The sequence below is a fragment of the Pongo abelii genome, chromosome 12 (assembly GCF_028885655.2).
Source record: "Pongo abelii isolate AG06213 chromosome 12, NHGRI_mPonAbe1-v2.0_pri, whole genome shotgun sequence".
In the NCBI taxonomy this organism is placed as follows: Eukaryota; Metazoa; Chordata; class Mammalia; order Primates; family Hominidae; genus Pongo; species Pongo abelii.
Window position 1 is genome coordinate 101,638,508 of NC_071997.2, and position 27,949 is coordinate 101,666,456.

The 27,949-nt window shown below is 45.4% G+C and overlaps 1 protein-coding gene and 1 long non-coding RNA gene across 3 annotated transcripts in view; both read left to right on the plus strand.

Annotated features, from left to right (window-relative positions):
• The first annotated feature begins 732 nt into the window (after positions 1-732).
• Positions 733-6,243, plus strand: LOC134759668 (uncharacterized). Its single transcript, XR_010136221.1, has 3 exons — positions 733-786; positions 4,804-4,950; positions 6,103-6,243. It is a non-coding gene; the product is annotated as an uncharacterized LOC134759668 (long non-coding RNA).
• Positions 6,244-11,511: 5,268 nt separating this feature from the next.
• Positions 11,512-27,949, plus strand: part of GALNT14 (polypeptide N-acetylgalactosaminyltransferase 14) — a 239,918-nt gene continuing 223,480 nt past the window's right edge. Inside the window, exons 1-2 of one of the 2 annotated variants that reach the window (XM_063713209.1) lie at positions 11,512-13,493; positions 16,301-16,415. In XM_063713209.1, the coding sequence (XP_063569279.1) occupies positions 16,380-16,415 (36 nt within the window). In that variant the 5' untranslated portion in view covers positions 11,512-13,493; positions 16,301-16,379. 2 annotated transcript variants of the gene reach the window in all.

Below are 27,949 nucleotides of genomic sequence, written 5' to 3' on the forward strand. Positions count from 1 at the left end.
TCAAGGAGTCCCACATAGCCAGGGAGTTAGAACTAGTGCAGTGATCTGACAAGGAGTGAGTGTCAGGGGTCATGCAAACCCAAGGAAAGCTCACAACCCCAGGCCAGGAAGGCTTCCAGGAAGAGATGACATTTACTCACCATACTCCAGCCATGCTACTCTTCTTGAAGTTACAGATTCCTCCCCACTTAAGGGTATCTGCACTTGATGTTCCCTCAGAACCAAATGCTGTTCCATTTCCTTTTGACAATCTACTCCTATGCTTCTTCAGGTCTTGGCAATAAACACCACTTTTTTAAAGAGGCTTTCCCTGACCTCCCTACCCTTAAATTTACACAATGATCGCTCTTTTATTTTTCTTTCCTAATACCCCATTCCTTTCCTTTACAACACAAGTATGTGTATATCTAAGCGAATTTTTAAATAATGGTTTACTTTTTTCACCAGTATAGAAGCTTCTCAAGGTAGACTTCCCTCTACACTGTGTAGTGCCGTATCTGCCACAGAGAGAGCACTCAGTAAATATTAAAGGGGCACACGCATAAAATTACCCCAACACAGGCCACAAGGGTTCTTGACACAAGTCAAGAAGCCCTCTGAATCTTAGTTTCTTCACCTGAAAAACTGGATTTAGGCATCTACTTTATAGGATTTCTGTAGTGTTGTAGACTGAAAAATGGACCCCAATGATGTTCATGTTCTAATCCCTGGAAATTGTGGCTATGTCTTTGCAGATGTGATTAAGTTAACGATGTTGAGATGGGAAGATTCTGCTGGATTACTCAGGTGGGTCTGGGGTCATCACAGGATTCCTTATAAGAGGGAGGCAGATTAGAGGGGCAGAAGGTGAGGTGATGGTAGAAACAGAGAGACTTGAAGATGTTATATTGTTGACCTTGAAGATGGAGGAATGGGCCAAAAGTAAAGGACTGCAAGCTGGATGAGGCAAAAATAGGTTCTTCCTTGGAGCTTTCAGAAGGAACCACTCTTGCTGACTTTTTGATTTTGCCTTGTAAGACTCATTTGGGACTTCCGACCTCTAGAACTATAAGAGAAAAATATTATATTATTTTAAGCCTCTAAATATGTAGTAATTTGTTGTAGCAGCAATAGGAATCTGATACATACAGAGATCAAATAAGATAATGTGTGAGAAAAGTCTTAGAAAAGCACAAAGCCAGGAATCATTATTAGTTTATGACAGCTCTCTGTTTGTTTATTCCATTTCTGCACAGTACTATGTAAGTTCCAGCTACCGTAATGAGAAGAGATGCTTGAATAATAGCCCTAAACACCAAGGAAGGGTATTTTTTCATGGTTTATAATTGCCATAGAGCTTGAAAATCTTCCAGGTCTTATAGTTCTTAATTATGCTCTCATGCATATGCATCAATTACCCACATGCTCCTACCTAGTTTGTTAATGCAAAGATTTTTTTTTTTTTAATTTGGAATGGTTTCCCCTGCATGCATTTCCCTCTGAAAATATCCTATGAAATATTTTGCCTCCACTGCAATGATCTGCTTCAGTTGGGACATGCTTGCCAATCTTCCCTGGCACAACGGAATTAAACCTCCGCTCTCATCTGTTCCAGTCCTGGGGCCTGTTTATCCTACCTGGCAATCCTCTCCACATAACTCCCAATGGCTTAATTGCAGATTTGGTTCTCTGGGTTTGTGCCTTCTTTGCTGGGTATGGTCTGCAATCCAGGAAAAACCAGGGAGCGCCTGACCTAGAAGTTTATATTTAAATGGCAGTGGAGGAGGAAGAAAGGGTGTTGATGTTTTTGCTTGCTGTTTCTCCCTGTTATAAGCGGCTTTGCTGGGTCTGTGATTTAAGCCCACTAAATTCCAGCTGAGTCTCTGTGCTAGAGGGGCGGTTCCCCATGCAAATCAATGAGTTTGCCAGGTAAGCCCATGTAAATTTCCTGTGTGACTCTTCTGGTGACTTTCAGTTCCACCTGGCTCAGTTGCCCAATCTGGAAGTCAGTTCCTCCTCTTCTTTCTGCTCCATCTCTCCTTTCTTTTTCCCTTGTTCTAGAGACAATCATAGAAACCATACCTAATTATTTGTGTTGGGGAAATCCAAATAGATCTCCCTGGGGACATTTTCATCACGTGGACCAATGTTGTTCTCTTGGTGAACTAAAGGATAGTGGTCTGCTCTCAGTTTTTGAGTGCTAGATTATATTTTTTAAAAATTTCTTTTGTGAGAGAGGAGATCTCACCTTCAAAATCTCTATAATATTTGCGCTATGTCATTAGGTAAATCCTTTAACTTCTCTGTATCAAGGTTTCCTTATCTGTCAAATAAAAATAATACCATAATCATTAGGCAGGGTATGGTGCTTCACACCTGTAATCCCAGCACTTTGGGAGACTGAAGTGGGAGAATCATTTGAATTCAGGAGTTTGAGACCATCCTGGGCAACATAGCAAGGTCTTGTCTCTACTAAAAATAAAAAAAACTTGGCCAGGCATGGTGGTATGTGGCTGTAGTCTCAGCTACTTGAGTGGCTGAGGCAGTAGGATGGCTCGAGCCCAGAAGATGGAGGCTGCAGTGACCCATGATTGTATTATTGAGCTTCAGCCTGGGCAACAGATTGACACCCTGTCTCAAAATAATAATAATAATAATAATAATAATAATAATAATAATAATAATAATTTAAACATGGTATATCATTGGGAGAATTAAAATAATATGTAAATGTCACATATTGAACATAGTTGTTCTTAAAATACTTGTTTCTTTCTCTGTCACTCTCGTTTTCAAGCTCGAGGAGGCATGTGCACCCCCTATGAGTTTTCTTTAAAGGAAGACTCTGGGCCTTTGGTCTACAGAGCCACATTCAGTTGGTCTTGGGAGAAGTCGAGGAATCTGTACTTTGAACAAGCTTCCTAGGTGTCATTGATGCTAGTGGTTTTCAAATTCTGCTTTTAGAGACTGTTTCATGGGCTGCAAAAGCAATGAGCTTGGACCATAAGCATTTTTAGGGCATGGCCTGTGTGGTGTCAACTTGCGTGTCCTCACAATGCCTGTGGCAAAAGAGGTAACCAACACACACTGGCAGATATCAAATGAGTACTTCTGTACACTTTCAGTATTACCTGATGTATTTTTTCAAGTTTTACCCCTCATGGCAATTAGAGGGCTATGTATAAAGTACACTACTGCAACAGCCTATCATCTGAACCTTCAAACATATTCCCAAGGAAAGTTCAAAACTCCCATTCCCTCCCCGCATTCCAGCATGTCCAAATTTATCTTTCAATAAATCTCAGTTCAAATGCCATGTTCTCTATGAAGCCTTCCCCAGTTAAAGCTAACACTGCCCTCTGCTCCAACCAGTTTCTCTATGTCATTTAAAGTGGGTTAATTCTATCATTTCTTACCTATGTGCCTTTGTGCTCTCAGCAGCTTAGAAGTTTTGATGGTTTTACCTGTAATATCTCACAAATCCATCCCCTTCTCCCATCTCAGCCACAATTGTTCCAGTCCCGGCTCCATTATCTTGCTTTTATTAACCAAAAAGCTAGTCTCTTCTTGGCCTGTCTACACCAATCTAGACCCTTCTAGAAAATTGCTCTTTTGGCCGGGCGCAGTGGCTCATGCCTGTAATCCTAGCACTTTGGGAGGCCGAGGCGGGCGGATCATGAGGTCAGGAGATCGAGACCATCCTGGCTAACACACTGAAACCCTGTCTCTACTAAAAACAGAAAAAATTAGCCAGGCGTGATGGCGGGTGCCTGTGGTCCCAGCTACTCGGGAGGCTGAGGCAGGAGAATGGCGTGAACCTGGGAGGCGGAGTTTGCAGTGAGCGGAGATCGCGCCTCTGCACTCCAGCCTGGGCGACAAAGCAAGACTCCATCTCAAAAAAAAAAGAAAATTGCTCTCTTTTTTGTGGCCAAAGGGGGCTTTTGAACACAGGAGTGTGATAACATCATGCCTCTGTACTCCTTACTCGCCTGCACTCTCACTTAAAACTTTTCAACAGCACTGCATCTCTGTGCTATTAGGGTAAAGTCTAGAGCTCCTAACATGACCTTGAGAACCCTGTTGGGTCTGGCTGCCTCCCCTGCTTCTCCAGTCTCATCTTGTATTATGGCCTCTCACTCAGGTCTCCTTGCAATTTCTTGAATGCAACATGCCTCCTCTGGCCATTGGGCCTTTGCATATGCCTGGATTTCTCTTCCCATCCCAGCTGCTAGACTAGCTAACTTTGTTTTCAGCACTGAGTACAAATCTCACTTGCTCAGGAAAGTCTCCTCTTGAGCTCAGTAGACAGATGGGTATAAAGTACTATGTCACCGTGAGGTTGGGAGACAAATATTTTCCAGTGAGCAAGAAGGTGAGTGCTGTGACTAGGTAAGCGGAGTGTGAAGGGATAGGTGGGGTGAGAGGTGTAGGGTCTCTGGACTGAGATCAGTAATACAGATACTTCATTAGTGTTTATCTCCATAAGAGCAAGCCTTTGTCTGTTTTGTTCACTCTGTCTTCTTCACCTTAGCTGGTAAGACTTAACACATACCAGTTGCTCAGTAAACATTTGGTGAATGAATAAATAAACATTTGGTGAATGATGGATAGAGAATGCGCAGTTTTGACTTTGAGTTGGGGGCTCTCATTTTGGACCCACTCAGAAAGCATCTGGTTTCATTATGTCCTGGGAATCAGAATTAGGCAACTGGTCGCTAGTTAATAAGTCAGAATTGAAAATTTTTTGAACACTAGTTCATGGCTTAACTTGGACTCAGGAACTATACTCATCAATTGCAATACAACTATCTTCATTAAATTTAGGTCCTAAAATATTCTAAGAAAGTAAATTTTGCTGAAAAATGACTTCTGGAACAGACTTCAGGAAACAGATGGCTCTAGAGTACTATGTTCATGAGAATTTTGAAGACACAGTGTTTCAGAGAGTGAGACGGTGATTGCTGTGATTAGGTAAGTGGAATGTGAAGGAATGGATGGGGTGAGAGATGTAGAGTTTCTCAATTGAGATCACATACCCTCCATTCAACACTGAAACCTAACAGTAGAATGTAAGAGTAGATCTGGCTTGCCGGGGGAGGTGATGGGAAAATAAAGAACACATTCTGGAAAAGGATGTTCAAAAGGTGAAAAGAAAACATGGAAGAAGAAGGATTGAATGAAGGGCAGCAGTACCCAGAGACTCCAGGAAATAAAAAGGGTCAAGAGAATGGCTGGATGTGCTAGCTTACACCTGTAATCCTAGCACTTTGGGAGGCCGAGGTGGGCTGATCACCTGAGGTCGGGAGTTCGAGACCAGCATGACCAACATGGAGAAACTCTGTCTGTACTAATAATACAAAAATTAGCTGCGCGTGGTGGCGCATGCCTGTAATCCCAGCTACTCAGGAGGCTGAGGCATGAGATTCGCTTGAACCTGGGAGGCAGAGGTTGCAGTGAGCCGAGAGCACACCTTTGCACTCTAGCCTGGGCAATAAGAGTGAAACTCCATCTCAAAAAAAAAAAAAAAAAAAATCAAGAGATTCTAATCCCAGAAGCTGCCATTGACATAGGTGGGGGTTCTTGAGCCCACAACCAAGCTTCCTTCTCAGGCAATTGCCGGCAGCCCCAATTAAGGAGATTGTCCAAGGCAGTCATAACTGCATTGTGCTCTCGTCCCTTATTTCTCATATGATCGCCTGGTCTAGAGCAGTTTCCTGAGCAGAAGTGAGCCATCCAGATTCTTCTCTTAAAATCTGAAATGGGAATAGTGAGGAACTAGGAGAGTTATTTATCAGAAACTGAGCCTAAGGTGTATATAGAAATGGGGCCAGAATTGGCTCTAAGGCAAGCCCAAGCTGAAGTTATGGGAGCAGAAATGAGGGGTGAGGAAGCAGATCTGCGGATAGAAGACAGCCCAGGTCAGGGAAAGGCAGAGATGCAGGACTGTTTGCATCAGGGAGAACAGTGGCTTGGACCCTGTGCTTGCCAATTTCTTGGGTTCTTTTTCCAAGAGGCCTGCCTTGCTGGTCAAGTAACTGAGTTCTGTATCTGTTCAATAAACTCTCCTTTAAAGTGGGCTAGCTTAGCTTAAGTGTATCCCTCTCTGTTCTCTATATTCAAAAGAAATTGGAGAAGCAATTGGTGGTTGAACATGCGATGGGGCAAACCATTTCAACATGAATTGGGGATGTGCCTGAGAAGACCCAACTTTCCCAAAGGAACCAAGAGCACAGCCTTGGAAGAAATGAGCTGGAAATAACACGCTCATCTGTAAGTAAGCTGAAAGTTAGTTCTTGTGTGTATGTATACAGTGGCATTCTGTATTACTCACACTTGACTCAGGGAGATTCTCCTGATTGGACATCTGACCTAGTGTGAGTCAGGCTAATGCCCTGCAACGGAGGAACAATGCTATGGTGGAGCCCCCAACACCAAGGTCCCAAGTGGGGACTCTTCTTTGTGGCCTTGGGAAGTGGTAGTGGAAATGACCAGGAAATGAATTGGTTTGCTTTTCCTCCCCATGGCAGCCTGGCCTTACCTAAGGGCTTGTAGGCCCTCTTTCCATGCTTTTCTAGATGATTTGTAAGGGATTGGTACCACACTGAGGCTCTTGTAAAATCACACTGGCTGCTATTCCCCTTGGACAGTGTCTCAGCCACCAGCTCTAAACAACTTCTGATGTTCAAGGCTACAGATTCAGCACCCACTTCACTGGCCTACATGTTGCTCAGCAAGTGTTTCCTGAGCATCCCCTGGGAGCCCATTTCTGTAGCAGGTGCTCTGTGCGCTTGGCTTCTACATGTGAAGAAAACAGTTCATTGACTGCTTGATGTGCTCTCCTGTTGGAAAGGTTCTGCTGCTTTGGTGGGCATTGCCAGGGCAACCAGACCAAGAGTCTGTTAATTAATTAATGCAACAGTGATTGCACCCAACCTTAGCTTAACAGAAGAGAAAACTGATTAGAATAATTTGCTTCTTGGTGAGGAATGGGTCAAAGAGAAATGCAGAGTTTTACAGCCAAGTAGAAGCTTTGTCTCATTTTAAAGCTAACTGGAAAAAAACACAGATAATAGGTGTGGGGGCAGTGATGGATGAAAATAGTTCATCTCATAATCAATCAGAAGACCAGCAGCTAAATATTGGAATGCTGCCTTTGGAGAAAAGGAAAACACAGCATCAAGAGTCAATCACAGGTGAGGCTCAATTGCAGAGTCAGGGTTCAGACCCCATGTAGAGGCTAGCCTTCTAATCAGGGATCCTGAAAAGATCGACTTAGAAGGGCTTTGATGGAAACAGTTGGGAATTCAGGAAGAAAGACACAGACATGTATGTTTTGTGTAATTTTTTTGGTTTAATTGTGTGTATATGTGTGTTATAACAAAAATAATTTGTGATTGTCCAAGTTCTCCAAAGATTATTGATGGTTTCTTAAGTTTATTTTATACAAAAAAGTACATAATGGTTTTTTACCTAAGGATGCAAATTATTTTTTCCCACACTCCTGGCTGTCAAAGCACAAAAAAGTGCTTTGAGCCCTATTCCTGAACCATAAGCTTTCTGGTGCACTCCAAAGGAACTCTTTTGTAGGCTGCACTAAGCCAATCAGACACTTTCTGTCTTCAAGATTTTACTCTAAGAAAGTAAATTAGTTAGTATTGAAAGCTTGGATAAGATGAGAAAGGAAGTCACAGTGACTTGGTGTTAAGCAGCCATTTTTTTGTTTTTGTTTTTGTTTTTGTTTTTTTCATGAGAACCCAGAAACAGAGAACAGGACTAGAGAGAAGGAGAATTCATTCGTTCATTCATTCATTCCTTATTCACAAGTTTTACTGAGTCCCTTCTGTAAGCTATACCCCTTCTGGGCACAGATGATACAACAGTGAATAGAACAAAGTTCCTTTCCTCATGGAATTTACATGCTAGTGAGGCAAAGGAGAGACAAGAAATAAATATATTATATGCTCAGGCAGTAATAAGTGCTATGAAGGAAAATAAAGCTGCTAAGGCAATAGAGATTGAGGAGATTGAGAAGCTGCTATTTCAGATAAAGAGGACAGGAAGGTGAAAGAGGATAGTAATCCATGTGGACATCCAGGGGAAAGAGTGAAGTGGGTGGCTCAGAGGATTAGGGACAAGCTTCATGTAGTCCTAGAGAAATGGAGACAGGAATCTCAAGATCTGGCCATCCTACTGCCCTTGGATACTGTAAGATACTCTGTCATGCATCTAATGAATTGTCCCTTTTAGCGTAAGTTTGAGGGTTTTTCCTTTTTTGCAGATAACAGATTCCATTTCTAAACCCAAAACGTGAGTCTACAGCAGTTAGCTATGAGCTACCTAGAATTCCAGCCCGGGCTCTCTAGTAAGAGAGTGTGGCTCTTCACCACCACCTGATGGCAATGTCCTTGAAGCACAGGGGCCTTCACAAGGGCAAAACCCAGTCTGGGAGCCAAAGAGATGCCAAGAGATAATAACTCTGCAGCTGTTTCTTATGCCAGTGTTAGCAAATCTCGAAATTGTAAAGAATTATATTCTCGAAAGCATTAAAAGAGCATTTATTTGTGCCAGGGTCATTCCATTTTGGCTGGAGGGTTCAGGGAAACGTGGAGATGTGAGCTGTGATTTTTTTAATTGAGGGCCAGAGCTGGTCCCCCTCTTGGATTCAGTTTATACAGATTACTCCTTGATGTTTCTGAATGATTCTACATGTAAACCTGAGGTCTGATCTCTTTCTGGCCTTCTGATCTCACTATAGCTAAAAATCCAACCAATAAAATGGGAACTCTTTAGAATTACATGGATCCTTGAGGCACACAAGTACTCAATGTCAGCAAGGAATATATGCAGCAGTGTAGCTGGGGGTTATGACTGCTGCTGTGCTTGTGTTCAAGGGAAATAATATGTATTGAGTACCCTGGTGCCAGACACTTGACATATGTTATCTCCTATGCCCAAATAATTTACCCCTTTCTAAAGATGAGGAAACTGAGCTTCAGAGAGATTCGGTACCTTGATGAATAAAAAAATGCTGATTTGCAGCTGGGCACAGTGGCTCACGCCTGTAATCCCAGCACTTTGGGAGGCTGAGGCGGGCGGATCATGAGGTCAGGAGTTTGAGACCAGCTGGTCAACATGAAACCCTGTCTCTACTAAAAATACAAAAATTAGCCGGGCATGGTGGCACGTGCCTGTAATCCCAGCTACTCAGGAGGCTGAGGCAGGAGAATTGCTTGAACCTGGGAGGCAGAAGTTGCAGTGAGCCAAGATCACCCCACTGCACCCCAGCCTGGGCGACAGAGTGAGACTCTGTCTTGAAAAAAAAAATGCTGATTTGCAAGCAATTGAAGATTTGTCTGGCTGATAAAGCAGGAACAGAATATTAAAAAGATTTTGGGGTGCTCACAGAGAACCAGGGCTAAGCTTCCAGAGGGGATCCTAACACCGGACTGCAAAACTAGTGTGACGAGGGAACCACAGCTGCTCTCACAGAGAACTGCATGCCAGTATCTGCACCACTGCCACTTCTATTCAGGAACTCCGCTGGACTGCTTCTGCTCTTGCCGCCAGCACTGTGCTTCTTTTGCATCAGGAATCAGACCTTTACTCTGTCACTAGTCTCACTTCTCTTTTGTCTCACCAGCTCTAAGGTAAAAAGTTTGGTGCCGGCCGGGCGCGGTGGCTCACGCCTGTAATCCCAGCACTTGGGGAGGCCGAGGCGGGTGGATCACGAGGTCAGGAGATTGAGACCATCCTGGCTAACATGGTGAAACCCTGTCTCTACTAAAAATACAAAAAATTAGCCGGGCATGGTGGCGGGCGCCTGTAGTCCCGGCTACACGGGAGGCTGAGGCAGAAGAATGGCATGAACCCAGGAGGTGGAGCTTGCACTGAGCGGGGATTGCACTCCAGCCTGGGCAACAGAGCAAGACTCCGTCTCAAGAAGAAAAAAAAAAAAAGTTTGGTGCCAAGGCTTGATTAGCAGAGTGTAAATCTGGGCTTTAGCTGCAAGGGAGGCTAGGAAAGGAAGTAGCTGGTATTTTTCAACTCTGTTGGCAAAGGCTGTTTCAGTCTCTCATCAAAGTGGGGGAATACCCCCAAGATAGAAAGTGGCTCAGATAGAGGCAGCCAAACAAAAGTCACATGCCCACCAGAGCTGCAGCAGTGACATAGTCAGTGAGGGGTGGAGTTGGTGCTCTATTTCCAGAGCCCACTTCATATTTCCTCTTGCAGGGGTGCCAAAGTGGAAGGCGATGCTCACTCTTTAAGATGTTATTGAAAAACCATAGTGTTGAGCATTTTCAATATGCCCAACATTGTCACTAAGATGTGAGGGTATAAAGGTGCAAAAGACGTGATGGTTGCCCTGCAAGTGATAGCTTCATCTTCATCACATAGTCCTGAGCAACAGTAATGGATGACTAGTATATTGATTACCTTCGGTACCAGGTGCTTTGTATACATTATCTCTAAAGCCTGACAACAACCCTGCAAAAAGATACTCTTAATACCAGATGATGAAACTGAGACTAGGAAGTTTACATAATACGTTCAAGTCACACAATTAATGAGTAGCAAATCCCAGGGTAGAAAATGAGGTCTCTCTGGCCAACTCCAAACTGGGGAAACTGAGGCCAGAAAAATTCAGTCGTTTGGCAAAAGTCTGCTGTCAGTTGATAGCAGAGTTGGGATCAGAACTCTAGCCTCTGACTCCAGCCCTTATGAGCTGAGCTGACTCCACACTGTGTTCAGCACCGCCTTTTTGTCTGGCGTTGCCTGGCCCCTCTTTACCTTCATCATTCTGAATGCCTTTTATTCAGTCCTGAGGTTTTTAAACGTGTCCTTTCCAGCTCCATTGTTTTGAGGGACAGTGACCATCCCAGCTGATCCTGCGTGGAAGTGGGGAGATGTCACTGAAGCTAGACCAACCAGAGACCTCCTGAAGGCAGGCTGGAGAATCAGGGCATCAGCCAGGTGATCTGTAGGGTCACAGCCTGATCTGCTCTCCATGATGAGGGTTCCTTCCTAGGGAGTGTGACTCCTTTGTGGACAGAAAGCTCTGGATCTTAACTCCCCTCTGTCACTGCTGGGCTTTATCTCAGGTGGTCACCTTGACTGCTGGCAAATTCCATCCCTAAAGGACAAAGACAGTCAGCTGGTGATGGTGAACTTCCTAATGAGAAAAGAGGACTTTTGAAGAAAGAACCTGTTCAATGAGCACCATTATTGTTTCAGAGAACCTGTGGCAGGGGCGTGTCATGAGTGAAGTTATCAGGGGGTTCGATGTCTGGTAGGGAGAGACGATATTATAAAAGAGGTCATGGGAGGCCAGGAGAAAGGAGAGATACATAGAGAAAGGAGAGAGAGAGATAATATGAAGTAGGACAATTGGTTCTTTACTCCACATCTTTCTCTCACACCTTCCACTACTGGCCCAGTTTCTACCATGATTTTCTAACCTTAGTTTTCATATTGCCTCTTAATGTACACATGATCTACATCTAAGGGCTTAAACATTATTATTGTTGTTGTATTAGCATCAATGGGCCATTTCCATTCAGTTTCTATAAATGGGATCTCATACCACCTCTCTGCCCCGAATTCTCTCTCTCTCTCTCTCTCTCTCTCTCTGTGTGTGTGTGTATGTGTGTGTGTGTGTGTGTCTGTCTGTCTGTCTCTCTGTCACACACACACCCCACACACTAGTGAAAACTGCAGGGTCATTTGCTGCACCCTGGAGATTACTTTGTCTTTGTGAGTCCAAAGAAAAACCCATCAGCCGTCAAGCTTTTTAATTATTTATTTTTAATCACAAAACAATGCATGACTATGTTCTGGTCGTAAAAAAATCCACACAATAGATCTGAAATGAAAGTCTCCCCAAGTGAAGAATTTTAAATAGCTCTGGTCCTCACCCACCAGCCCCTGGGTCTGTGGTGGACCAGTGCTGGGAGATGTAAATGGACCTGGTAAAGGTTTGGGGAAACACTGAACTCTTGTAATACAGGGAAGGCTGGGGAAGCAGGGATCACCTGTGAAATGAAATGGGAGTAGTTAATGGAACTTCTCCTTTATGTTTAGGAGTTGTTGACTTTGCCAGGGATGTGCTCTTCGATTTTTGCAGTTTTCTTTTAAAAGAGTGAGGAAGAGGAGGCCTGGGCTCCTGTATCTCTGTAGGGACTCACTCTTTTCTCTAATGAGCTGCCTTAAGACAGCATACATCACAGGCAGATGCTCAGCATTCTGCTGTACTTGGCCATAGCAAGTGGTAAGATTTTTGTCAAATTCATGTCTTTCTCACCAATATTCTAATATTGGGTATTTCCTTTATGACTCAATAAGCCCCTGTATAAATTTGCTACGTGGCCAAATTGAGGTGAATGCAGAGTTTTAGTAAAGAAGTCAGAAATGTATTGAATGAAAGAAAGATCCAAATAGAAAGTCTCTTGGAGACCATTGATTTAGTTCTTCACTTTTCAGAAGAAGACATGAAAGTCCAGAGAGGTTTGGTCCAATGCCCCAAATCACATAGGCAGAGTTAGGAGCACAGAGAAAACCAGAATTCCAGTTTCAGACTCCCAGCCTGGTGTTCCTTCCATTACGCCAGTGTTGGAATCCAGCTGCCGCTGTTAGCAACCTAGAAAACCCAGGCTGGTCTCAATAACCCTGGGGCCCAGTTTTATCATCACTCTATCTCCCTTAGGGTAGCATCGCTAAGAGCATCCAATAAAATTGTGACTGTTAAGTACCACGCAAATAGCCAAGCAATTTTCAAGTACAAAAAAAATGAACTTCTTTTCAGGTACTGGAAAGACAAGCATTCTTCATTCGTTAGTCATGTACAGCAGCATTTTGTGAAGCATCACCTAACTGCATCAAAGATTTTAGGAATCTGGCCCTGGAAACTTTGCTGTTTTATTTTTATTTTTTTGTCTTTTTAAGTTTCTTAAAAATTGGTGTTATATGATCATAGGGCATTATTTTACATTCATTTAGGTGTGATAATGGTGCTGCGGTTATGTTGGCAGATGTTATTAATTTGGGGAATGCATGCTGAAGTACTTCTGGGTTGTTTAGGGTTATTATTTAAGTGTTATATATTACGATATCTGTAATTTACCTTTCAGTGGTTCAGCAATTATAAACCCATGCATATGTGGGCACGTACATATATATGGCAAAACATTAACTGTTTTTGAATCTAGGTATATTACATGTGTGGGTGTGGAATATACTGTTGTTCTATTTTTCCATATGTTTGAAAATTTTTATAATAAAGTGGCCTGTAAAAGAAATTCTTCCAGTGATACTAATTTTCTCTGTTTTGAGAACCACTGATGTAGAGCTATAGAACACGTGACCAGTGACAGTCTGTGAGTGGTCTCTCCACGTGACTAATTATGACATGGATTGTCTATGCTCCTGGTTCCAGTTTAAGAAGAAAATAAAAGAAAATCTTTTAAATTTCTTCCTTGATGTCTCATCAGAATTGGAGCCACTTTTCCTCTGCAATACTGGTGAGGTTCTATTTTCCTTTGCTTCGTTTTGACAATCCGATTTGTCTGTTAGACTGAAATATTGAAACAGTACACCATCTTTCCCATTTCCAGGGAGGCCTACAGGTGGAGCTGATTGGACTTAAAGGTATTGATTAGATCAGTGGCTCGCAAACTTGGGTGCCTAGAGACATCATCCATAAAATTTCAGCAGGCTTAGGGTGAGGCAGTGGCATGTGACTCTTAGCAATAACAAGAGATAATTCTAATGTATATCTAGGTTTGAGACCCAGTGTTTTAAACTATGATGACAACAAAGTCAAGGTCATGGGTTTGGTTCCCAATTTAAGAGATATTTAGCTTTTCATGAAGAAAAGTTGTATTCCATAGTTACATTCTCTACACCATACTCTGTTCTACCATTTTAAAATAAGGGTCCTGGTAGAAAAAAAATGAACCAGGAAAAAGAAAAACGTAAATGCATTAGGACAATTTACAACAATGACAACAACAAATATATATATATATATATGCACAAAATCATATATATATAAAATACGATTTTTCCTTCTTGTTAGAATTTGGTACATTCTGTTACAGAGGTGGCTGCAAGTTATTGATGGGTGAAAAGAGGTTTTTATTCGCTGTTCTTTCATTACCAAATGTATCAACTACCTCAGGAATTTTGGATGAAAAGGTAAAAATGTTTTGTCAGCATCAGTGAATCGTGATAAAAATGAGTGATGTTTTTAATGAAAAACACTTGATGAACACTTACCAGGCAAGCATGAAAGGAGAAATTGAACCTCAGGAAACAGAAAAATTAACCCCCACTCACCAAACCATTTTTGTGATTAACACTTTCTGGGACTTCCAAAAGAAAGGAAATGCTGTAAAGGAAAACAAGAGCAGCTCTCTGGCATGGCCCTGGTTTCTGCAGCAGGAATCAGCAGGATCCTTCACCGGCACACCATAAAGCAGCTTCCCTTGTTCTTATGTAATACGTCTTTGCAGCTTAAACCTTTAATTAACCAGAGATGTCATCAAGAAAAGTTTGCTAAGGAAGAGGATGCCTGGTTTAATTAAAAAGGTCTTTAATAGTTATTAAGGAAATCAATTTGGAATTCAGGCCTGAGAGCAGTGATGGGGGAAGAAATCACTGAGAGGAACTTTTCCATCTCTCTGGGTAATGGATTTTAACCCTTTGATCTACTCTGCTTTAAAATCCCCAGGGCAGTGGTCCAGGGCATGGAGAGGGATGCTTGTCACTCATCATTTTTAAATCTACAACCCAGATCTAAGAGAGCACTTCTGCCTTATATGGCAGAAGCCAAGCCTTTCTGGAATGCAGTTATCCTGGCAATTGAAAGAAATAGGAAACCTTTATAAATTGAAAATCTCCTACCTCATAAGTATAAGCTATTTTTTCCCCAAAGAGATGCATTATTTCTCCCTGAGGATTTGCACTTGGACTGTACATCAGGCGTTTTCCCATTACTGCTCCAACTGGCCTTCTTCGGATCAAGCTAGAAAAAGGGATTTGGCTCTTTGGAGCATAAGAGAAATATTATTTTCACTTGTCTCATGAAAATGATGACACAAAAGGTGAAATAGCCAGAGAACGGGCAAAATAAATTGTGTGGCAAAAACTGTAAAAGGAAAAGAGTTTTTCTTTTAAAAAACAGCATTCTGCCAACAGGGGAATGATATTAATATCATCATCTGATGCAGCCCAGTTGAATTCAAACGCTGAAAGCACTTCTCAAATAATCTATGTTTAATTAACATTTGCACAGCACTTAGAGAGGGAAACTGAAGACAGGTGCAGTGCAGAGCTGCAAAAACGACTTTGCTGTTGCAATGTAGCTATTTCTCAGGTGGACTGAAGCGCCTCTACCTAGGACTCAACATTACTCAACAGAAACCCAAGAGGAAGGACCAGGTCTTTAACACTCAAGGCGTTGTTCAAATCTCCAGCTTACATTTTCTAGAAGAGCTGGAATAGGCCTTATTTATTTGTATTCCTCACAGCAAATTGCCCAGAGTCTTGGTCACAGTGTCTTTGTTCATTGTTTTGCTCATTACCTAGAAACTTCTGGGCTTAGCAGCCTCCCCACCCCACCGTAGAAATGCCTCAGCTCCCTGATTCACTTGTCCTGTGAAACCTAGTGAGGGATGTCACTTGGGAGCAATGTTGGGTAATGCAGATATGTTATAGCCCACAGTTTACCAATGAACTAATCTTTCTGTAGGCAGTTCGTGCAATTTCTCTGGGCTCCACTTTTCTCAATTACAAAATGAGGAGTATTGAACTACATTAGAGTCCAAGGCCCCTCCTAATAAAATCTGGTGCACTCTTTCCCCTTTGTCCTAGCTTGGTAGACCTGTTCCCACGTTAGAAGATGGAAACCAGGAAAACTTCAGTACTTATGGAAACACTGGTGGCTGGAGTAGAGGTTGCAAACTGGCAAGCAGCAGGCTGGATTCAGACTGCAGACCTGTTTATTTAGCCCATCCAATGTTTTGGTGGGCTGGTGGTGGGGGTGACTGAATTAACTGATAACAGTTAAAATCCAGGAGGTTTCACATCGTCATCTGGACTTATGCTTTTGTTGAGAGATTGGAAACCTCTGGCAACACTTTACTGGCACTGGCAATGATGAGTTGGAGCTGATTCCTTGCTACTCCAGTGTGGACCCCACTACTCCCTACTGTGTCCTCAACATGAAGGTTGAATAGCAGTTTCATCGTTGTCATTGTGTTTATGCTGTTTTCCCCCCGACCCTATCCCATTTCACTCATTCATGTTACTTTCATGGCCCATGTAGGTATGTGGGTGAGAGGAAGAGGTTGTTGGAAGAATGAGTGGAGTCTGGTGTCAGGAATCCCTTGCCCTTCAAAGAGACAATGTGCTGCTACCTGGCTGCTTCCATGAGCTGCAAGGTGGGTAAAACATCTTCAGTTGGGTGGATAGGATAAGACTGTCATTGACTGATATGCGCAACCTAATTACTTCCTTAGTTACTTAAAGCTGGCTTCATTTGTCCAAATTGTCTCTTCTTTGGATAAGCATCTTGACTATTGTTTACTTTGAGTAATGCCCCACGTGAACAGAGTATCCCAAGTTCAGCACACATACAAAACAACTTAAATAGCAAACCCACATTTTTATTCATCTAAGAAAAGCAATCTTCCTTCTAGAACCATTACCAGAAGTCCTCCTGTTGATTAGAGTGGCCTCTAATTTATTGTCTAAAATAGAAATTTCTTGAAAGTAAAATGAGGCAGTATAATAATTATGCCAGAAAAATCAGAATAAACCAGGAATTTCCCAAGCAAACTGGGGCATAAAGCCACCCTGCTCAATGTGCAATAGCTGGTAGTGACTTGATGACAAAATCTGCTGTCGGTCACTAGACCCACAGCAGGTCTGGATTGTCCCAGGTCCACTCCTGGGGTATGCTTGGCTCCTCTTGCTGTTGAAGTCCTAGCCAGACTGGAGAGGCCCCATCACAGTTCTATTCCTTCTTGGATTTGAGCTCTCCTGCCCACTTCTACCTTTCACTCATGCCTCTAAGCTTAAGCCTAACAGGAAAGACTGTCTTTGTCAGAGATAATGCAAGTGGCTCTCAGATTTGGTTGTCTGAAATTGGGGACCTGGGGAGTGACATCTGTTCTTAGATCCTTCTATTTCTTCTGCCTGTGCTGCTCTCTTTCAGAGTCTCCTCTAGATAATTCAAGGGAAATAATTTTCTTTTTCTTTCTTTTCTTTCTTTCTTTCTTTTTTTTTTTTTTTTTTTTTGGAGATGGAGTTTTGCTCTTGTTGCACAGGCTGGAGTGCAATGGTGCGATTTCAGCTCACTGCAACCTCTGCCTCCTGGATTCAAGCCATCCTCCTGCCACAGCCTCCTGAGTAGCAGGGATTACAGGTGCCTGCCACCATGCCCAGCTAATTTTTGTATTTTTTACAAGAGACAGGGTTTCACCATGTTGGTCAGGCTGGTCTCAAACTCCTGACCTCAGGTGATCTGCCCGCCTTGGCCTCCCAAAGTGCTGGGATTACAGGCGTGAGCCACTGCGCAGGTCTCTTTTACTTTTCTTTAGGCAAACTGGGTCACACCTTCATGCTAGAACTTTGCATATTCTATAAGGGCTGGGGGGAGGTGGGGGAAATTTCTCAGATCACCACAGGGCACCATCACTGAAGATCAAACCACTTTACACAACCAGCAAAGACATATCATTGTAGCAGTATTAAGTTTTACACTTGGCATTTGGGTGAGGAACAAAGAAAGTTTGGGGCATTTCAAACAATAAAAGAAGCAGGCTTTTGAAATGCAAAGATATAGATCCCTTTCAAGGAATTGAATATAAGAATAAAAGGAGGGAGAGGAGTTGAGGGTAGTGGGCTGGTGAAAGGAGTCGTTTAATGGAAAGAGAAAGATCCAGAAAGGTGACTGTCAGATCCCTTAGATAAAGCCACCCATCTACCCATCAAAGATGAGAGGAAAATCCAGCTGGCGTTATTCTTTTGACAAAGATTCACCGATGTGGCAGAAAGATGAGGTAAGGGGTTTGTAATAGCTCATCCTCATTCACCACGTGGTTTAAACTATTCCATCGCTCACTCTATAAGAAAGCCTTGCAGGAGACCCAGGACATGCAGTTTTGACAGGATCTACAGTGGCAAGGAAAATGGAGAGGAACACAGAGGAAAGGGGAGCTGATGTATTATTTACAGTGGAGAACTTGAACAGAGTCACCTGCAGGAGTCAGCCCAAAGACTTGTATCTGTATGACTGTGGAATAAAGACAGACAGATCTTTGAATTTTCACTGCCGCTCTTTTTGCTGCTGGGGAACGCTGCCAGGGCTGGGCCAGCATGTGTGCAGCTCATCTTCTCACTGTGCTGCAATCTGCCCTGCTACCGCTTACCTTTCCCTATGGCCCAGAAGAGGTAAAGACCTCAACAGAAAACTGTCTGGGCCTCTGTGGGTGAAATTTCATTAGGTTGGCACAGAGGGTGTCTCGCTGGTTGTGACAGGTCTAATAAGCGTGCAGATGGCAAGAGGCACACACAGCCACTCGCGCACACACAGCCTCCCTGAAGTCATGCAGTGGGCAGAGAGGAGGGACTCGGAGAATCTGATCCAAAAGGAACAAAGGCTGCAGCCTCTGCAGTGGGCTGAGCGAGAATGACGGAGAGACGGCTACAGGAAACGAGAAGCGAAGTGTGAGAATCCACAGCAAAAGCTGCCGCAGAGCATATGCATCGGACTTCACAGCTTCCTCCTTCTTCCAGCTTGCATTTGCTCCATATGCTGCTTTACACTGCTTTCCGGGCCATAATGGGTTTCATTCCATAGTTTTTATACTAACATGAATGACTCACATCTGCTCCAGTACCCAATTTGCTCTCTAATGTCTTCAGCTGTGAGGAGAGAACAGAACTCGCCAACAACAGGAGTGGTAAAGAAGGTCCTGATCCAGGACAAGAAAGGTCAGAACCCTAAATGTGTCAGCTGGGAGGGTCTTTGAGAGAACATGACATTGCAGATGGGAAACCACAGACCCAGAGAAATGAGGAGCTTGGCTCAACAATAACGAGACTGAGGAGGTAGATCTGTTTTAGGGCACCAGGAGAGTCCTAGTTCAGAGTGTATTTATTTTTTTCATTTCCTGCCATGTTAAATCTTTTGCTAGGAGCTTTTCCTCCCCATATTGGCTGTGATAAGAAAAAAGTAACTTGGATTAATCGCCAATGATAGCTAATCCCCTGCTGGGATCAACCATACTCTGCATTACTTAAGCTTGTTATTTTATTTATTCATTTTTTGAGACAGGGTCTCGCTCCATCACCCAGGCTGGAGTGCAGTGGTGAGATCATAGCTCATTGCAGCCTCAAAATCCTGGGCTCAAGTAATCCTCCTGTCTTAGCCTCCCAAGTGGCTGGGACTAGAGACACCTGCCACTTCGCCTGGCTATTTTTTGTTGTTGTTGTTGTTTAGAGAGAAGCTCTCGCTATGTTGCCCAGGCTTAAAGCTGGTTATTAAAGAGTTTAAAGTATATTCCTGAGCATGGGGGACCCCTGGATAGACTGGGTCCCTGGAGAAACCTACAGAACTAGGCCCCGCATGGACACTCACTTCACTTCCACATGTTTGAAGTCCCACTTGAAATCTACTTCAGTCCTAATGACATTTATTGGTTTGACAACCCAAACTGATATCTGATATGATCTCTGGATGGATCAGCTAATGACACCTAGCAAAACTGGATTCCCTTGACAGCTTCCATAGGCCCAGGAAATCTTCCTCACTTGAGTAGAGGACAAAATAATGATTTGAGAAGAAAATTATTCCTGGAAGGAAATTCCCACTCTCCGAGACATTGCAGTCCCTGCATGGAGCTGCCTTCACCCCAGGGCCTCAGTTTCCCCATATGCCAAACAGTCAGAATGAGGCACCTCAGCATCTCAGCAGTGTGGTGAGCAGTGTGGTGGTGCTGCACCATCTCAAAAGCTTAGCGGTGTTCTTGTGTAACTGTCTGCCATCTGTTACTCAGAAGCGGCATTACAAAGCACTGAGCAATGGACTCCTGTGCTGCAGCTTCTGCCTAGAGCCAACAGCAGCTCAGCAGCTTGCCTGGGGGTCCCCTGCAGAGCCTGCAGCAGAACGCTTTGCAGGCCCGAACTTGCAGGTCCAGGGTGAGGCTCCTGAAAGAGGTCCAAGGTGCTTGGGATGCTGCAGAGGTGAGTTCTCTCGCTGCTCCCTCTACCCCTCCCATGATGGTCATCTACCTGGGCCTTTGCTGGGACAAAGCATTGGCTGGGGAGCCTACTCCCACCTTTCAGTGTGCAGAGTTCTGATAAAGGCAAATGCTAGATCAACCCTGGCGTTCTGTGTGATGGTCTTACAGCGCAGGTAAATCTTGAAAGGGCTGGCAACAGTGCTCACCTTTTCTGGGCTGTTTAATTTCAACTGCGGTTCCCAACCCCAAACTTCTTATCTACAGTCCAGTCAAGAACTCTCTGAGGTTGAGGCAGGACTTCCCTGTGACTGAAAGATAAGGTACCAAAAACAGGAGGCTTTGAGTAGACGCCTCCATTTCTCAGTACATGTCTTTGGGGAGACATCTTATTGAAGAAGGAATTCCAGAGCCCTGATTTACAGCTGTCTCACCTGCGCGGAGGTATGGGAGCTTGCCCTACACTGAGCTCTATGGGGAGAGAAAGGCAGGGAGGATGGTGGCTGCCACAGTGGGTGCATCATTCTCACCTTCCCAAGAAACTCGATGAAGCAAGCAACCCTTCAACAAAAATGGCATAGTTCCCGCTGCCTCTGCTCCCCAGACAGAGCAAGGTTTCCCCACTTTGAGTGCTCAGATAACACCAGCACCTTGCATTCAGCTTTCACCACTACTCATTTGCTTGTCAGAGGAGGTATTTTCCCTCCATTTTACAGATGAGGAATCGAAGACTGGGAGAAGGTAAATGACTTACCCAAGACTCACACAGTGAGTGTGACAGCTAGGTCAGTACTCTCTGGTCAGTGATCTGGCCGTGATTCCAGCCTACTTGAGCCTACATGGGAATTGGAGTCAGAATTTTCTTTGCTTCTAGATCCAAGCGGTTTTAATCTGCAAGTGGGAGGGGGATACAATTCCCAAAGGCCCTCGGGAAAAGGGGCTTTTGAAAGATCACCCTCTGCACCCAGTATCCTCCTGCCCAGGGTCACTTTCCAAGAATCCCAAGTGGTTGCTCCAACTTTGGACCTCTTTTCTTGCAAGCACAAAGCCCTGATGCTTACAGGGAGAGAAAACCTTTATGGGAGATAATTGCGCCTTAATTTTTTAAAGGATATCTTTAAAGCTAAATTTAGACCAGCTCAGCTTTCCTTCCATTAAGCAGAAAAAGTTACCAGGCACCTGCAGGCAGGCATAGAAACACCCTGGGGAGTTGGCTGACCGCGGCCTTGGCCCTCAGTGGCCAGGCAAGTGAACCGCGGGTTTGGGGCAGCAGCCCTGCTGGCGCCCTGGAATCCCAGCGCTGGCTGTGGTAGGACGAGCACATTGAGGGTGGGACCCCGGCTTGAGCGCCACGTGCAGCCCCCGCGATGAGCGGGAAAGTCCTCCCAGGCACAGCGCCGCCTGGCGCGGGCCGGCCCTTGGGTCCCAGCTGGCAGCTGGGGGTGGCGGGCATCCCGAGTGCACCGCTCCCGCCCCGCCCCGCCCCGCCTTGCCCCAACCCACGATGGTCTGGGAGCTGCGCCCAGGGCTCGGCGCGGGCGGCCCCGCAACAGCACCGAGCGCTTCGGTCGGCGGGCGGCGGTAGCGCTTCCTCTCAGAGCCCCGCTCACTCCCACCTGGGCTCGCTCGGAGTCGGCTTGTCTGTCGGGCCCGCCCTCCCCGCTCACTCCCTCCGCCCTCGTGCTCCTCCCGGGGTGCTTGGCACAGCCTTGGATTCCTCCCTCTCGCTGCTCGAGTCAGTTTCCCTATCGGTGGCAGCGGGCAAGGCGGCGGCGGCGGCGGCAGCCGCGGTGGCGGCGTGGGGAACATCTCGGCAGCCACCGCGCTTCTCCCGCTGGAGCGGGCGTCCAGCTTGGCTGCCCTCGGTCCTTCCCTGCCACGTTTCGGGTCGCCCTGCACCCCCCACCCAGGCTCGCTTCTCTTCGAAGCGGGAAGGGCGCCTTGCAGGATCCTGCCGCCCCTCCAACCGGATCCTGGGTCTAAAGCTCCCCAGAGCGAGGCGCTCGTCAGGACTCCTGCCCCGCCAACCCTGACCGCCGGGGGGTGCCCCAGGGACGTAGCGCCGCGGAGAGGAAGCGGCAAAGGGGACCATGCGGCGCCTGACTCGTCGGCTGGTTCTGCCAGTCTTCGGGGTGCTCTGGATCACGGTGCTGCTGTTCTTCTGGGTAACCAAGAGGAAGTTGGAGGTGCCGACGGGACCTGAAGTGCAGACCCCTAAGGTAGGCGGCTTGCCGGCGCGCTGGCGCGGAGCAGTGGCTTGCGGGAGGGCGCGCAGCCCACGTGCCGGGTTTGCGGGCTCCCGGGAAACCAGGGCGAGGGTCTGGGTGCTGTGAGCAGGTAACAGCCGCCGGATGTGGCTACCATGTGATGTTTCTGGATTTTAAAACGCTCGGGGGCATCTCCGGACCCACGGTGTGCATGAGTGGCAGTGGGTGTGGGTAGTGGGCGCGCGCTCGCCTGCGGAGCGGGGCTCCCAACTTGAGCTGCGCGCGAGGGTCCCGGGGCGGAGGGGGCGCTGCAGACGGGCGGCCCAGGGGCTGGCGGTCTCCGGGCGCTGCCAGAGAGTCGCCGGCGGTCGGGTCGGGCCAGCGTCTGGGCGAAGTGTGGCGGCTGCGCTGACCTCCTTACCGCAGCTGCCAGGCCCGACCTGGGGAGGCGGGAGGCCGGAGGCCGGGTGCGCCGCGCGCGCCTGTGTGTTGCGGGCGAGCGCCTTGCAGCCTCCCGGGCGGCTGCCACCCCTGTTCTCTAACTGTTCCCGACCTTCTCAGCTGCATTGGAAGTTGAATGTGCCCAGAACACCACGAAAGAGCCTGTAAAAACAGACGCCTTGGTATTGGCGGGGAGTTGAGGAAATGGGAATCCAAGTGGCTTTTCCAACTCCTGCCCAGTCAGTTCCTGTGAGGGAGCCAGAAGGTTCCCCCTATAGGCTCACTCTTAGGTTCAGATTCAGAGCCCTGTAGGGGCAAAGGGAAAACTTCCCCATGGCTCTCCGAATGTTCACTGAAAATCAGTTGACAAAAGGCAGATCAATAGGAGAAAAGGCATAATAATTTATTTGATCATAGTTTTTCGTGACATGGGAGCCTTCCGTTTTCTCTTCACAGATTTGGCCCGGGGACACGGAAGGAGGCCTCTGGGGGATTTCCTGGCCAGCCAGGCAGTCTTTATAAACTGGGTCCAGAACAGTCGTCTAGGGGTCTGGGCAAAAGCCTTGGAGGAGCTTATGGTCGGAAATGGGAGACTGAAAAACAGGAAGATGTGGGCGGGAGGTGGCGTCTCACCAGTTAAGTACAGTACAGAGGGCCTACTGTGTGCCAGGTGCATAGTAGGTGCCTTCTTCATAAGTAGTTGTAGGAGTTAGGTGGTAATATGCTTGTTTCATAGATCAGGAAAACAGGTTCAGGGTCTTTAAGTCACTTACCTTAAGTCGTTCTACTGGTTTGAACTCCAACCTCCATGCTCAGGGTTTCCAGTATATCAAGTTGCCTCTCGGTTTCCTCTTTTTAACCAAGTCTTCTAGCACTTATGTTCTGGAATCTTGCCAATGCTTTGTCGATTTCAACAAGCATTTATTTAGCACCTATTGTGTGCTAAGGCAGTGTGTTAGGTGCTATGGGTAGAGAGAGATAGAATTTACTCTCTGGGGGGAGAGGAGTTCACTCATCATTGGACCAGGATGTGAGGTGTGCATAGGGCTAAGATGGTTCAGTGCACTGGGTGTCATGGGAGCCTGAGGGCTCCCTGGAGGAGGAGGACATAACAGAGCTGAGCTGAGAAGGATAAACAGGTTTGTCAGTAGGTAGAAAGGGCATTCCAGGTAGAGGTTAACTGCACGAAACAGGCTCAGAGGAATGACACAGCACGTTGTGTGAGTTTGGCATAATTTGAGCACAAAGTGTGTGGAGGTTGGAGGGATAAAGTTTAGGGAGGTGTGTAGGGGCTGGGTGGGGTAGAATCTTGTGGGTGTGAAGACCCTTGGAGAGGGTCAGGCAGTGAGGTGGCGTGGCCAGATTGATGACTTCAAACCACCTTTAATAGCACCAGATCACTTTTCTCACTCAGCCCCTGCCCATAGATCTGGAGAGCTTTTCTTCTTTTTCCCTAAGTGGTTCTGCTCCCTGTGATGTAGTTAATGATGCCTGCAGGGACATGAACTTTCTCTGTTTTGCTTTGACCCTCATTACCTTAAGCTTGCTTATTCTTAGTTTACACCAGGGATCTGGGACAAGAGACCTGTTTCCTTCTTTGTGCACTCTTTGTCCCTCCTCCTCTCCTGCCTCTTCTTATCCTGGCGTGTGCTCAGCACACATTTATCACAGGCAGCTGTATGCCAGGCTCTGTGCTGGGTTTGGGGGCTGCTATGATGAGCATGCTGTGTCCCTGTCCTTTGGCATGGGGGTGGGGGGCCACATAAGTTCCAAGATGAGGCAGAATTACCAACAAATGAGTGGTACTTTGAGGTGGGGAGTGGTTTAGTAGCAGAAGTCAGGACATCGTACTGTGCAGTCACAAAAGAGGAGGTTTTCTAGTTTTCTACCGGTTGCTCTTTGTCTTAACATCTTATTCCTTCTTTTCCTCATTTTCTGTATCCTTCTATAACCACGAATTTTTATAGACTTAGAAAATCTTGACACCTCTTACTATTAGGTGTCTTCTTTTTTTTTGTTAGTATTTTTCTTCTTCCTGTTTTTCCCTTGTATGTATGTCGCTCTGTATCTTAGTGTGTATGTACCTGAGAAGAGAGGAAGAAAGACAGAGACTCCTTAGGTAACACCAAAACAGTTTTATTCCCTGTGACTTTGTATGACAAGTCCAAATTTGTATGACAGGTTCAAAGGAGCACAGTGGTACCAAAACCTGGCTGCATGTCAGAATCACCTGGTGAGCTCCATTAACATGCAGATTTTTGGGCTTACTATAGAGATTATGACCCTGTGAGTTTGGGAGAAGGTTCTAGAATTACTATTTTTACCAGGGCTGCATGTGATTCTGAAGCAGCCTATTGATGGGTGGCATTTGGGAGCTAGATGAAGAATACCAAGTCGTTGATTGTGATTTGGTTGGCTCCATGTAAATATGGTCAGATGATTTTCTTTTTGAGTGTGCTCAGGGACCTAACCCATGTGAGCCTATGCGTGCATATTAAATAACAGCCACCAGCATTTCTATAGTGCTTTACAAATTCACAGACTCCGTTTACATATATTAGTTCATTTAATACTCACAACTGCACAAGGGAGACAAGATAGTGCTTTTATGCAGATGACATTAAGGAGGTGAAAAATTTGGCCCAAGCTAACCAAGCTGTCCAAGTGGCAGCATCAGGACAAGAATGGAATGGGATCCCTCCTGAAACTGCCCACTGCTTGCTTTTTCCGTGCCATTAAACCTAGAGACTGCCTGAATTGACAGCAGGAATTCCCCACCCACTTCCCAGAGCTCCCATCGCTCATCCCTAGATCCTCACCCTTGGAGAGCTCCCAGGGGGTTTGTGTAAGGGAGGTGCTAAGGCAGGAGCTACTGCGGAGGGACATCACCCCTGCCCTTGGAAGGCACCATGTGGGGCACAGGAGGCTCCCCTCATTGGATGGAGCACACCTTGATGAGGAGAGTCCCTGTGTTGGGTGGTTGCAGAGGTGTTGGTGTAGGAGGCCGTTTGCCAGGGCAGAGATTGTTTCTTCAACAGTAGGAATTCGGATGAGACTTCTATCATAGGGAAAAAAATTGGTTTTTGAGTGAGTTCTGTGTTCTAGGTTTTCCTAGCATGTAATCATGGGGACAGCTCTTTGCCTTGGACATGCCTTGGAGAGGTTTTCTTCCTGCTCAGCCCTCTAGGCATCTTCCCAGCATGGGTGAGGGAGTCAGCTTTTCTTCCAAAGCAAGAGGAGTGGGCTCCCTTCCTTTGAGTGTATTCAGAGAAGTTGGGAAAGGTGTAGAGATTGGAGAGAGCTGTATTAAGGGCTCCTGGCCTGGGGAACCACCCGACCCTTAGATTCTGTGGAGCAGATTGCCTTCGGAGAGGCAGGTTCTGGTTCTGGGCCATCAGGCCCTTGTTCTCTTTTCTTCATGGTCTTAGGAAATGTCTCCATTCACCTAGTGACAGGATCTCCAAAGTGGACGGGATGAAATGAAATCTCTGGTCGCTGGGCCCCAGTGCAAGTGAAGTGAAGAAGGCATGCTATCCTCCTGGTTTAAGGAAATTTATTGACTTTTTTCTTAGTTTCAAGAAGGGCTGGTTCTTTCTATTAATAGCTCAAGTAAAGAGTTCTTTAAATTTGACTTTTTAATGTTAATTTCATTCTTTTACTGCCTCCCCCCCAATTATCCAGCAAAGCTCTAATTTCTAACTGAAAAATCATGTAACAAATTCAATATTTTAATTCAGACTGTATTTGAATGGTAAATACTATGCCACTTAACAGTAGCTGAAAAATGTTTTAATTTCTTCTCTCCCTATCATTTGTTTGCCATTTGGAGAATCATACAATAACTGACTAAAATTTTAAAAATATCAGGAAATTTGTCTCTTATTTCCAAGAAACTAAATATAGTCCAGGTGCTTAGGGCTTAGTAAAAGCAAAAGAATTGTAGGCCTGAGGGTAATTTTCGAGGAAGGTATTGGAAATGTAAAGGCTTTGAATAAAATGCCTCTGGCCTATGTAAGTGTATTGGTGCTGTACTAGAAATACAACAAACACCATTAGAAAATACCTTGTCTTTCTGTAAAATTTGCATCCCACCAATGCCTTAAGTATATGACACTGTTATTTTATTCCTCATTTAGTAGATAATTTCTCTCATTAAAAAAAGTCGTGAATTTTAGAGAGAGAGACCCTATTAATCTACTCATACTTGGTATGTGCATATTGGACTCTGTCCAGGGAATTTTGTAACCGTCCAACGGGTTCTTGTTGCCCGCTTCCTAGACAGAGCCAATGTATCAAGACAGGGGAATTGCAATAAAGTGTTTAATACACGCAGAGCGGCTGAGTGGAAGACTGGAGTTTTATTATTACTCAAATCAGTCTCCCCGAAAATTCAGAGACTGGGTTTTTTTAAGGATAATTTGGCGGGTAGGGGGCCAGGGAGTGGGAAGTGTTGATCGGTAGGGTTGGAGATGAGATCATGGAGAGTCAAAGCTGTCCTCTTCCTCTGAGTCAGTTCCTGGGTGGGGGCCACAAGACCAGATGGGCCAGTTTATCAATCTGGGTGGCGCTAACTGATCCACCCAGTGTAGGATCTGAAAAATATCTCAAGCACCAATCTTAGGTTTCACAGTAGTGATGTTATCCCTAGGAGCAACTGGGGAGGTTTAGAATTTTGTGGCCTCCAGCTGCATGACTCCTAAACCATCATTTCTAATCTTGTGGCTAATTTGTTAGTCCTACAAAGGCAGTCTGGTCCCCAGGCAAGATGGGGGTTTCTTTTGGCAAAGGGATGTTTTCATTTTTGTTTCAGGGTTCTTCCCAAAGTTAGTGCAGCCTACACCCAGGATTGAACAAAGACAGCTTGGAAGTTAGAAGCAAGATGGAGTCGGTTAGGTCAGCTCTCTTTCGCTGTCCTAATTTTCTCATTGTTGTAACTTTTGCAAAGGCAATTTCAGTGTGACTCTGGCATGACCAGAAGTAGCCCGTGATGAGATGCATGCTCATCCTTTCAGTTGCTGTGCAGGTGCCTGTATAAGGTGCTGTGCTTTTTTTCCATTCTAAGGCAGTTCCCTGGAGCAGGCG